At 44.9% G+C, this 12257-nt stretch overlaps 1 protein-coding gene across 1 annotated transcript in view; it reads left to right on the top strand.

Moving 5' to 3' along the window:
- Positions 1–12257, top strand: part of COL22A1 (collagen type XXII alpha 1 chain) — a 327940-nt gene that overhangs the window by 164604 nt on the left and 151079 nt on the right. The window contains 2 exon segments of the mRNA XM_030553879.1: positions 6874–6927; positions 10739–10792. Of these exon segments, the coding sequence (XP_030409739.1) occupies positions 6874–6927; positions 10739–10792 (108 nt within the window).

Below are 12257 nucleotides of genomic sequence, written 5' to 3'. Positions count from 1 at the left end.
AGAGCTGGCAGAGGTGACTTCTATGCCACTACCATCATCCTCTTTCAGAATCCCTATGGTAGGTGGTGGTAAGGGCTTGCGAGAGGGAATGGTCAGGGTGGGGGAGATGGATAGTATGTTGGGGACCGTTACTGGCACGGCAAACTTTAATGCACCTCCTAGACTTCTCTAAACTCTGCTGGGGCCAGGTCCAGTGCAGAGCTAACTACAGATTTGGGAAGCTGTAACCAGCTACCTCATTCGCCTACCCCTACCTGCTGTACAGTCATTGGAAAGGCCATGGGCCAAAATCACTGGTTCACATTGGCTGTTTTGTCCCACTCTGATGATGCAGAGGTGGATCTGGCCCGTGATCTTTCCATCATACTCATAAGGAAGCGCACAAGGGACCTGCCGGAAAATGATGCAGCACCTCCTCTCCCCAGGAACTCCAGAAGCCCTGGTGTTTCCCTGAGGCTCGGTGTCTCATGGAGCTCCAGCTGGGGGCATCATGTGTGCCCAGTGGGGCTGAGCCTTCTGGAACAATTGAGCTCTGTGTAATTTCCCTGTGCAATGAATGAAACATGATGGTATCTGTTTACAATATGGTAAGGGTTCTTAGCCAGCCTTTTATCAATTCCTGTACATTAACAGCTTGGTTTTTCAATGAGTCTGAGAGCACCTGTAGCTCTCATTGAACCCTGAAAATCAGACCACATGTCTTCTGTATTTATTAAATCAGAGTGAAGTGCAGTGACTGAAGTGGGCTGTTCTTTTGTTTGGTTTTGTTGTGGGGTTTTTTTCGTTTTGTTTTTGGACGAATGATCTAAAACAAACTCTTAGCAGAGATGAATTGCTGGTCTCCCATAGAAGCATAAGGCAATGCAAGCTTTGATGTGAAATCTGCCAAGATATTAATAGGGTTTTAACCTCATTAAGCTAATACAATTCTGCACCCATGCTTTCAAGAATGCAGTCATCTGTGTTACCTCTGGTCAGCAGCTTTCGAAAGTGGAGCTGGGTGAAATGTCCACGGCAAAAATCTCAAGCATCTAACTATACCTGGCTTTGACCTCACAGAACATTCACAAAGTTTAATGAAATTTCTAAAAATGTTGATGAAATATTGCATGGAAATAGTTCCACGGGTTGGCTGTTTTGTGACAAATTTTTAAAGCCTCATTCACTCCAAAATTCACAGGTTGTTACCTCTGAAAAACAAAAAGGTAGAGGAGGAAGAGGGGAAAGTGCTCATGTCCTTCCAAAGCTACATGGTCTCATGCAGTGGCTCTCAGCCTTTCCAGACAGCTGTACCCCTTTCAGGAGTCTGATTTGTCTTGCGTACCCCCACATTTCACTTCCCTTAAAAACTACCTGCTTACAAAATCAGACATAAAAATACAAAAGTGTCCCAGCACACTGTTATTGACAAATTGCTGACTCTCATTTTTACCATATAATTTTATATAAATTGATTGGAATATAAACATTGTACTTACATTTCAGTGTATAGTATATAGAGCAATATAAACAAGTCACTGTCTGTATGAAATGTTAGTTTGTACTGACTTCGCTAGTGCTTTTTATGTAGCCTGTTGTAAAACTAGGTAAATATCTAGATGAGTTGACGTACCCCCCAGAAGACCTCTGTGTACCCTCAGGGGTATGTGTATCTCTGGTTGAGAACCACTGGTCTAATGGATTAAATGCGTGACAGGGAACCAGGAGAGAGGAAGAAGTGGCCTTGGCACTAACTAGATTGAGACTCAGGCGACTCGGATTGAATTTCCATCTTTGCAACAAGTTTCCTCTAGGCCTTGAAAATACTAATAAAAACATGCACAATTTATGAAAAAATTACTGACGTGACTATAGTTCTGGAGAAAGGCAGCAGATGGCACCCTGCAGCCCGCTCTCAGCTGGAAAACAGTTTATAATATGAACCACAGCAGTGCGCAATTCCCCACAATTCTCATCTAACGAGCCTCAGTCCTGAGCTGGAGAGACCATCTGTAGGGGGGAGACAATAATTCATTTCCCTTTCTTGTTCAGCTCATGGTTTTCTAACAGAGAGTGTCAATTAGCAGTGTGGTTTGGTTATGCAGATTCTTCTCAACTGGACTGTGACCATTACCTTACTGCAAAGAGGACTTTGGATATAGTACAGATGAATGTTACTTTCAACCACCGGGCTGGACTGGGGACTGGTGGCACTCGTGGTGAATGTGCCCTTGCCAAATACAGAATCTTACAAGTGAGACATGGAAAAGAACTGTTAGCTCACCCAGTCCATGACAGTGCCAGAGGAGGATTGTTCCAAGCCTCTAACTCACCTCGTCTCATTTGACTGACTTTTGAAGGACTCCCAATGCCAGTGTAGGAGGCACCTTTACTGATGTTGGAGTGACTCAGTCAGAAATTCAGTTTCCTTTTTATTAAAAGAAGAGGCACCTCCACATAAAAAAGGAGCCTGTGTGACAGAGACAACAAACAGGATATAGAATATGTGCTGTCTAACATTCCCCCCATGCAATCTGTATAAAATGAATAACTGAAGGAAAAGTCAAGTGAATTACTGTTTGAATTGGAAGGCAGCGGGGCTAATTACAGTCTAAACGCATGTTTAGGGCTGATTTTTGCCATTACTTTCCTGTTTAGATAGTTCCCATCTCCATTATCATAGGCCACAATCCAGAGTTTCAAATAAAATATGTGATTATAGGCCACAGCTGTTTTCAAGCTGAAGACATGTTTGTAAACTTGGCAGCTCCGTGAGGAGTTGCAAGTGAATGGGATAAAGGCAGATAAACATGACTTGTTAGCTTAAAAAAGTCGCTGAGGGATTATTCTTCTATTTCAGTATTCATTGCATTGGCAGTCTAGGATTTGAGACTAACAAATAACTCAAATTCATCCCTTGACCCTTCCCTACACCTGCAAGCCACCTCCCTTCCTGTATTAAATCAGTTTGTTTCAACATACAGATACATTCTGATATAAACTTTATGATGAACCCCCCTTTGAACTAGATGATCCCAGCCGCATATGACAAGCTGCATTCAAGTTACTTCTGTAGCACTGTCTACCCCAGGATCTCAATATACTTCACATGAAATGTTGGAATGGTCAGGGTAGACAGCGTCTCCACAAATATAGAGTGCTGTATTTTGATCTTAGCATTAAGTTGTTGTCTTGTATATTTTGTTGTATCTGACTTGAGGGAGAGGGGATCTTAGTAGGAAGTTTGAGTCATGCCTGTGTGTGGTGAAGTTGTTACTTTCAATAAACCCTTTGAATTCTACAAGTGAGTATTATGATACACATAATTTAGTCCTAAACAGGAAATGTGCTGTACTTCAAAAGTGTGTCTCTAAGGGGCAGGACCACCAATTTATCTCCCTTGCCTCCTTTTTGATTGACAGATAAGTCAACCAACTGTCTCTCTTCATTAAGGATGAAATTCATTTCTCTGCTGTGGGCCAGTACAGGCAGTATGCCCTCTTTAAGTCGTGTTTTCAGGACCTCAGTGGGATGTAAGTGGTGCATAGACCCTGTTCAAAAAAGACAAAGAAAGGAGATGTACCTGTCTCCTAGAACTGGAAGGGACATTGAGTTCAGCCCCCTACCTTCACTAGTAGGACTAAGTACTGATTTTGCTACAGATTCCTTAGTGGGCCCCTCAAGGATTGAACTCACAACCCTGTGTTTGGCAGGCCAATGCTCAAACCACTGAGCTATCCCTCCCTCTATTTAGCTAGGGTGAATGCCAGCCTAAAAAATGAATACAAGTGAACAAAATTCATCCATCCATCCCCAATGAAAAACCTGTGTAATGTTTTTGTGTTTCTGTTATGCAAAGTACATCAGAACATTATGGTCATTAAATTACTATTGTATTGACTCATTAAGGCCTTGTCTACACTAGAAAGGATTTTCCAGTATCTCTACAGTACCATCAAACCCTCTGAGTATAGGCACAGTTTATACTGGGGAGGTTGGGGGGAAAGTCTCTGGGTATAATTTATATCAGTTCTCCAAGCAAAATAAGTTATATTTGGCTAAGAACTTTTTTTGCTGGAATGACTATGTCTACAGCAGGCTTTTACTGACACAGCTGTGTCAGTTAGGGGTGTTATTTTATTCACTGTCCTAAATGACAAGCTGTGGTGGTTAAACTTAACTGTAGACCAAGCCTGATGCTTTTCTAATGCCCAGTCTGTTCCCCATTTTTTCTCAAAGATTGAAACACTCACTTGGTCAAAGCACAGCTTTGAACCAGACAGCACAATCCGCCCTTGTACTTTTGTTAAGGCACCAGCAGCTGCTGATCCAGCCCTTGAGTTGGCCAAGTGATTTCCACTGCTCTGAGGGATGGAGAGCAACTGGGCGGGGTTAACAATGAAAGTGGAAATCTACCAGCCTCCAGGCTGTAACTTTGTAGCACCAGGCAGGGCTGAGTGAGGCTTCCCCATTGAAGGCACACTGTTAGACCTGCCTCTGGAGACAGGTGTATTCCTTCACTTTTCTCAGAATAGGAATGTGAGAGGGGCTGTTAAATGATCATTCAAACTGGAAGGGCACTTAAATCACTAATGCAATTTGCTCTAGGCAGACATCCTGGGGTTCACGGAGATCCCAGGTGAAAACGCTCTTCTGCTTGGTATGCCAGAGCCACCTTCTATCTTATTCTTCTAATGCTTTCAGTGACATGGCTCAGGCTTTTATCCACTTAGGAGCCAATGTACTGGGTGCTTCTGGGAGGAGGAGGAGGAGCTGGGTGCCAAAATCCTGCATGCAGATTGGCTACCACTTGCCAGACTGATACAAAGAGGAAAGAAGACACCTCCATTCATCCATGCTAGCGTTGCCCCATCATGTAAAACAAATAGTGAGGAAAGAGGATTTTGTTTCCTGATTCCTCCATTTTGAAAAGGAAAGGGAAGGAAAGTGGTGGCTGTGGGGCTGGGTGGGGGGGTTTTGCTGATAAGGAACTATCTTCTTACCTATGTTGTACGCTTTTGTGTCAGGAAACAGCAGTTCCTTCCCAGGTATATTGACCTCTCTGGGCAAATGATTGCCTTGAACATCAAATTTGCTATTTGCTGGATTTCTGTCTCATTAGGGTATCATTCAGATAGAGCAGATCTGATCTATTCTCCCTCCCCCACATTAGAAATTCCAAACTAAGGCTCTCCGTGAAGGTTCAGTTTGCATGAAATCTGATAATGAAAGAAATGACTTTAATTTATGTATATGCAATACATACTTTGCTGAAGCCAGCTATTATTAACCCCTGAGAAGTGCCATGTATGCCGTTAAATAAATAAAGGGTTAGATTCTGTCTCTCTGTCTCACATTGATTAATACCTTCATCCACAAATATATATTTTGAAGTCAATGGTTCCACTCATGGAGTAAATGACTAGAAATATGATTAAGGGTGGCAGACTCTGGCTCTTAATGTAGTGGTACTGTGTGGTGTGTTTGTATCAGTACATCTCTGTGTGTGTACGTATGCACAAAGGCAACCTTCCCAGGTAATATATGCATAGGCAACCTTAATTCTTGCAACTTGGGACTTCTGAGTGCTTGACTTTGCGACCTTAATATTTTTTAATGTATTTTTATATGTGATTTCTTAGGTTTTTAAACAAGCAAACTGAAAAACAAACAAACAAACAAAAAAACAGAAAGTCCATCACATGCAACCACATTGTCTCCCACATGGTTTAAAACAGGGGTTCTCAAACTGGGGGTCGTGACCCCTCAGGGGGTCGCAAAGTTATTACGTGGGCAGTCACGAGCTGTCAGCCTCCACCCCAAACCCCGCTTTGCCCAAGCATTTATAATGGCATTAACTATTTTAAAATGTGTTTTTAATGTATAAAGATTGGGGAGTCGCACTCAGAGGCTTGCTATGTGAAAGGGGTCCTCAGTACAAAAGTTTGAGAACCACTGGTTTAAAAGCCAGGTCAATCTTTTTTAAATCCACAGCACAGACTTCTGACTTTTGAGCTTCCAGAGTAACTGTTGGCAGTAAAAAGTTGTCATCTCCTATGTGGGCTAGCCAGTAGAAGGACATGAGGTACACATTTTACCAGTTAGATTCCTAGCACTGGCTGACAGCAAAGGAATGTTGAGACTCAGGGAGACTCTGCATGAGGAAATAGCCCAGAACAGCAATTGCATAACTGTTCTTGAATTAGCTCTCCAGTGTTCAATCGGAATCTTTGGAGAAATTAGCAGCCAGATTCTAATAATGTCTACTGAGCATGTGCAAACTGAGAGGTTTGGGGGCATATGAGCTGGCCAAAGGGGTTATTTACAGGAGTATCAAAAGGTGGCATCCATTCCCATGAAATCTCAAGTCCCTGCTCCAATGGCACCAGAACATCTCAGCGAAACAGGGCTGAGAATGTTTTTAAGATGGGTCAAACAAGATATTTTTCTGTAATTGCTTTCTTGGAAACAACTGACCCTTTTTGGCTGAAACTTTCAAAAAAAAAAGTTTGCCTGAAGCAGATACCTGGAATGGAACAGTTTGACCTGAATGGTTAAAATTTGGCAAGTGACAAACAACTGAAACGGGATTGGAAACACAAGGGGTGACAGTAATAAGATGGCAAGGTTACACGTGTTATTACTCCAGTGGTTTTATATTGTTTTCTTTTTAAATAAGTTAAATGAACAAGGGTATTGGCGAGTCCCTAGCAGCTCACTTGCTCACCAAGGAGTGTTAATGTTGGCAGTGCATCCTCTTGAGACTGTAAACAGTAGGTGCTCACGGTGAAGTGATCTTCCTTCTCGCCTGTTCTTCCCTTGCTGTATTACTCATGTCTTTGTGATTTCAGCTGATGTTAATATTATGCTGATGCTGGTTTCATTGTGTTGCAGGGATCCCCAGGCTCACCTGGCCCCCCCGGGAGGGACGGAGCGAAAGGAGAAACCGTAAGCTTTGTTGTTCCTTCCTTGTAATTCTTTCCTTTCAGCGTGAGCCAGGCAGTGGAAATCAATCTCTGTTGACTGGGATGTGCCTCAGGGATTTGTGTGGCCATTTTAGCAGGAACAGAAACAAATGACAGGAGTTAATGACTTCAGCATTGTCCCTTACATGTTCGCAAAGACTGTGGACTTCATAGGGATTAAGCATATTGAATGACTCCAGGGGCAGAACTGTTACAATTCATTAAGCTGTGAAAGGGGGACGCCTGGCGGGCTGCAATTTGGGACTTGCTGCTGCTGTGTTGATTAAGAACTGCAGGCACAAAACTCAGCCATTTGTTTCACCCCAAAGGGCTACCAGCCTGTGGAGATGGTAGGAATGGGGAATGAGGCCTGGTCCACACTATGGGTTTAAACCAAATTTAGCAGTGTTAAACCGCTTTAACCCTGCACCTGTCCACACAACTAGGCACTTTATATCGATTAAAGGGCTCTTTAAACTGGTTTCTGTACTCCTCCCCGACGAGAAGAGTAGCGCTGAAATCGGTATTGCCATGTCGGATTAGGGTTAGTGTGGCCGCAAATCGACGGTATTGGCCTCCGGGTGGTATCCCACAGTGCACCATTGTGACCGCTCTGGAAAGCAATCTGAACTCTGATGCACTGGCCAGGTGGACAGGTAACTTTTGAATTTAATTTCCTGTTTGCCCAGCGTGGAGCTCTGATCAGCACGGGTGGCGATGCAGTCCCAAATCCAAAAAGAGCTCCAGCATGGACTGTACTGGATCTGATCACTGTATGGGGAGACAAATCTGTTCTATCACAGCTCCATTACAGAAGATGAAATGACAAAGCATTTGAAAAAATCTCCAGGCTATGATGGACAGAGGCCACAGCACGGTGCTGTGTGACAAGCGTAACGGAAAGCCAAAGAATCAAATGGACGCTCATGGAAGGAGGGAGGGGGTACTGAGGACTCCAGCTGTCCCACAGTCCCCGCAGTCTCTGAAAAGCATTTGCATTCTTGGCTGAGCTCCCAATGCCAGTAGGTTGAAACACATTGTCCAGGGTGGTTCAGGGTATATCTCGTCAATTTACACCCCCCCCCCGCGAAAGAAAAGGGAAAAAAATTGTTTCTTGACTTTTTTCAATGTCACCGTATGTCTACTGCATGTTGCTGGTAGACGTGGTGCTGCGGCACTGAACAGCAGCATCCTCTCCCCTCCCCTCCCCTCCCCTGTGGCAGACGGTACAGTACAAAATGACTGATAGCCGTCCTCATCATCCTGTGAGTGCTCCTGGCTGGCCTCAGTGAAGTCGGCCGGGGGCGCCTGGGTATAAATAGGAATCACTCCCGGTCATTCCCGGCAGATGGTACAGAACGGCTGGTAACCATCTTCATCATAGCAACTGGGGGCTGAGCTCCGTCAGCCCCTTCCCTTTCATGTGTAAAGAAAAGATTCTGTACTGCCTGGACTATCATAGCAGTGGGAGGCTGGGCTCCTCTCCCTCCCACCCTTTAATGTTCCACCTGGACTATCATAGCAGCTAGAGGCTGCCTCCGCCTCATTTTACCTCACTAAAAAATCAATGTTTCTTATTCCTGCATTCTTTATTACTTCATCACACAAATGGGGGGACACTGCAATGGTAGCCCAGGAGGGTTGGGGGAGGAGGGAAGCAACGAGTGGGGTTGTTGCAGGGGCACCCCCTAGAATGGCATGTAGCTCATCATTTCTGCAGGATCTGACACGGAGCGGTTGTGTTCTCTGGTACACTGGTTCTCTAGTACACTTGCCCCATTTTCTAGGCAGGACTGACTCTATTTTTAGATAAAAATGTAAAGGAGGGAATGACCCAGGGAGTCATTCCCATTTTTGTCTTTGCGCCCCCGGCTGACCTCAACGAAGGCCAGCCAGGAGCACGTATGACAGCAGCAGACGGTACAGAACGACTGATAACCGTCATCTCATTGCTAATTTACAATGGCAGACGGTACAATAGGGATGGTAACCGTCTCTGCTACCTTGCAAAGGCAAATGAATGCTGCTGTGTAGCACTGCAGTACGGCCTCTGTCAGCAGTATCCAGTACACATACGGTGACAGTGACAAAAGGCAAAATGGGCTCCAGGGTTGCCATGCTATGGCGTCTGCCAGGGCAATCCAGGGAAAAAGGGCGTGAAATGATTGTCTGCAGTTGCTTTCACGGAGGAAGGAATGAGTGACGACATTTACCCAGAATCACCTGCGACACTGTTTTTGCACCATCATGCATTCTGATCTCAACCCAGAATTCCAATGGGCGGGGGAGACTGTGGGAACCATGGGATAGCTACGGGATAGCTACCCAAAGTGCAACGCGCCAGAAGTCAACTCTAGCCTTGGACCATGGATGCCACGCCGCCGAATTATTGTGCTTTATGGGGCCGCGTGCACTTGACTTTATACAATCTGTTTTACAAAACCGGTTTATGTAAAATCGGAATAATCCTGTAGTGTAGACATACGCTGAATGGATAAGGGCAACAGGGAAGCCAATGTTGGCATCCCAGTCACAAAAGCAGAGGATTGAACATCTCTCGGTGATGCATATGCTGTTAAAAGATCAGGGTTTGGGGAGAGCTGCAGGCTTTGCAGGAGGAAACTCAAGCATGCTGGATAAAATGCCCTTAGCCTGAATGTTGCAGAAGGGGACAAATGTCCAAGCATTTTCCAGCACCCTTTATGGGTGTACTTTTCTCAACTTGTCACTAATATTTTAGCCCTGCCCTCTGGACCTCTTACCTCCTACCTCAACCACTTCTATCGTCTGCCCATTTAACCTCTTCTTTTACCTCCTTTTTGCTTATCTGTATTCTTTGTCTGCCTCCCTGTTTGCTGTGCCTGGTGCAGGAATCCATCGGCCATGTAACACCTGTTCCCTGCTGGTAGTTTAGCTGCAGTTTAGGAGAACTTGGGTAAATGATTCCTTTGGGAGGTCAGATATACATGAACTAATAGCAGAGAAGGGGTACACAGCAGAATGCTCTCTTGCTTCCTATCCCTGTCATGCCGTGTCAGGAGGTAGCCCAATTCTGCCACCCGCAGTGGTTTTTGAGAGGTCCTCCCAATATTGCAGGTCATTAGATCATCCCAAAATACCTTTCCGAACCAATGCAACTGTATCATTTTGTACATGAAACTGATCTGGGGGTGATATATGGCGACATGGTGTTCTAACATCATAACCTTCCACTGCCCTGATATGATAGGTTCATTGCACTGGGCCGACTGTTAAAGATCACATTTGTGGTGTAGCCTCTAGAGGCCTGACCAGTTGTAAATCCTTGGTGGCATGAGCCCTGGAGATGACATTTTGTTGCTTAGGAAGCTGCCTGCAAAAAGCTAATGAATGTCCAGATATTTCAATGGTATATTTACTTTGGTCTGGTCTCATTATGGTTCCTCTTGAGAAAAAGCACACTGTGGACTTCAGGAGCTACCCCTTTTTCCATAAGCTGGGAATGGGTGACAGGGGATGGATCACTTGATCATTACCTGTTCTGTTCATTCCCTCTTGGGCACCTGGCATTGGCCACTGTTGGTAGACAGGATACTGGACTAGATGGACCTTTGGTCTGACCCAGTATGGATGTTTGGATGTTTTTATGTTCACATGACATGTGGAGTGCAAGCACTGGAGGCAATGTGGAGCTTCCATCAGTAATACTCGTGTATCCTTCAGCGATGGCTCTTTTTTGTACCTTCTCTAAACATTTCAAAATTGAATGGAAGCATTTGAAACCACACAACTAACCCATATGCTCTTTGTTACAGGGAGAACCAGGGCCGCCAGGGGCTTTTGGACTACCTGGTCCAGCAGGCCCTAAGGTGAGCTTTTCATTTGCTCTAAGTCCACACTTGTATTTCCTGTCTTGACGTTATGTGCACCTCTGGTTTCTTGGAGTTGATTTCTTTGCACACTCACTAGTGAGGGAACAAGCTCCTAGCCTTAGGATAATGCACATTGCCTACAAAATATTGTTAAAACATTAGTAAATCCACCCATTCTCCGAGGGAGGGAGGTGAGTATTATCATCCCCATGTAACAGGTGGAGAGAGAGTGACTCAGAGAGCATTAGGCCTGAATTGTCAAATCTCCACTAATTTTGGGTGCCTCAGTTTGTGCCAATTCGCAGTGACTTGGCAATGTACAACTTACAACAGCATTTATGTCCCCTCTGGATTTGGTTCAAAGAATGTCTTCAGGAGTCTGGATTCAGTAACACCCACCTAAGCCCTACATTGGGAACAAGCCTGGATCTGACAGGCCGGGTTTCTGGCCTTGTTCTGTCCTCACTGACACAGATCCAGCTCCTATTGACTTACTCCCTTATAACTGGAGGCAGAACTGGGTCTGTAATGTGCATCAAACAGAAGAGGTTGCCGCTTCATCTTTATAACACAGAGATGCAGTCCACTAACAATACAGGTGCCATGTGCAACACACCATCTCGATCCAAGTGGCAGCGCTTGCTGAAGCAGGTAGCCTTTGTGGGTCACATTTCCATATGAAAGATGAGGGGGGCCAGGAGGTTAAACTATAGAAAATGATGAACTGCACGTAAATGGTGTAATATGCACAGCAGGTTATTATCTGCCTAAGAAAGGGGCCAGACTGGATTCACAGAGCCTAGTTCTGCTCCCGCTGAGGTCAAGAGAAATTTTACCTCTAACTTCAGTAGGAGCAGGAGCAGGCCCTGTGTCTACTGGAAGGGATTCAGGTCCCGTCTGGCACAGAATAAGAGGATCCATGAAGCAAACTAGCAGCATTCATTTGTACAGGGCCCAGTAGACCTGTTAGCCAGGGAGAGATGGTCAGGCCCTTTCCCTAATTGCCTGTCACTTCTGCGGGTGAATGTTTATAAACTGCCACGGTTCCCACAGGGCCTGCTCACAAGCACACATGTATTAATCACTTGGTTGAAATGCTTGGCAGCAAACCAGTGAATGCAGGAGCAGCACAGTGGTTACATGCCACAGCACAGAGGGGTTCATTGTGGAAGTTGCATGACAGAGCGTTCTGCAGAAGATGAATGGCAGCTGTGAATAGGGCTCGGCTGGGAGAACAGGGGGCAGCATTTTAATATAGTAGTTTGTAACCTAGGCCCTCTCTTTCCTAATGACTCTGGGTACACTCATCCTTCAGGGGGAATTTGGTGGCAGGTGACGTGAATTGAATTTGTCACCCATACGTGCTGGCCAGCTGTGTGGCTCCAATCTGTGACCTAATAAATAAATCCATGTTTTCTGTGCATCTTGAATTATTATCAATAATGGTACAAAAGCCAGATAA

This window comes from Gopherus evgoodei, chromosome 2, assembly GCF_007399415.2.
Source record: "Gopherus evgoodei ecotype Sinaloan lineage chromosome 2, rGopEvg1_v1.p, whole genome shotgun sequence".
Classification (NCBI taxonomy): Eukaryota; Metazoa; Chordata; order Testudines; family Testudinidae; genus Gopherus; species Gopherus evgoodei.
The sequence above is the reverse complement of the archived record's forward strand: the minus strand, read 5'-3'. Positions and strand labels throughout refer to the sequence as shown.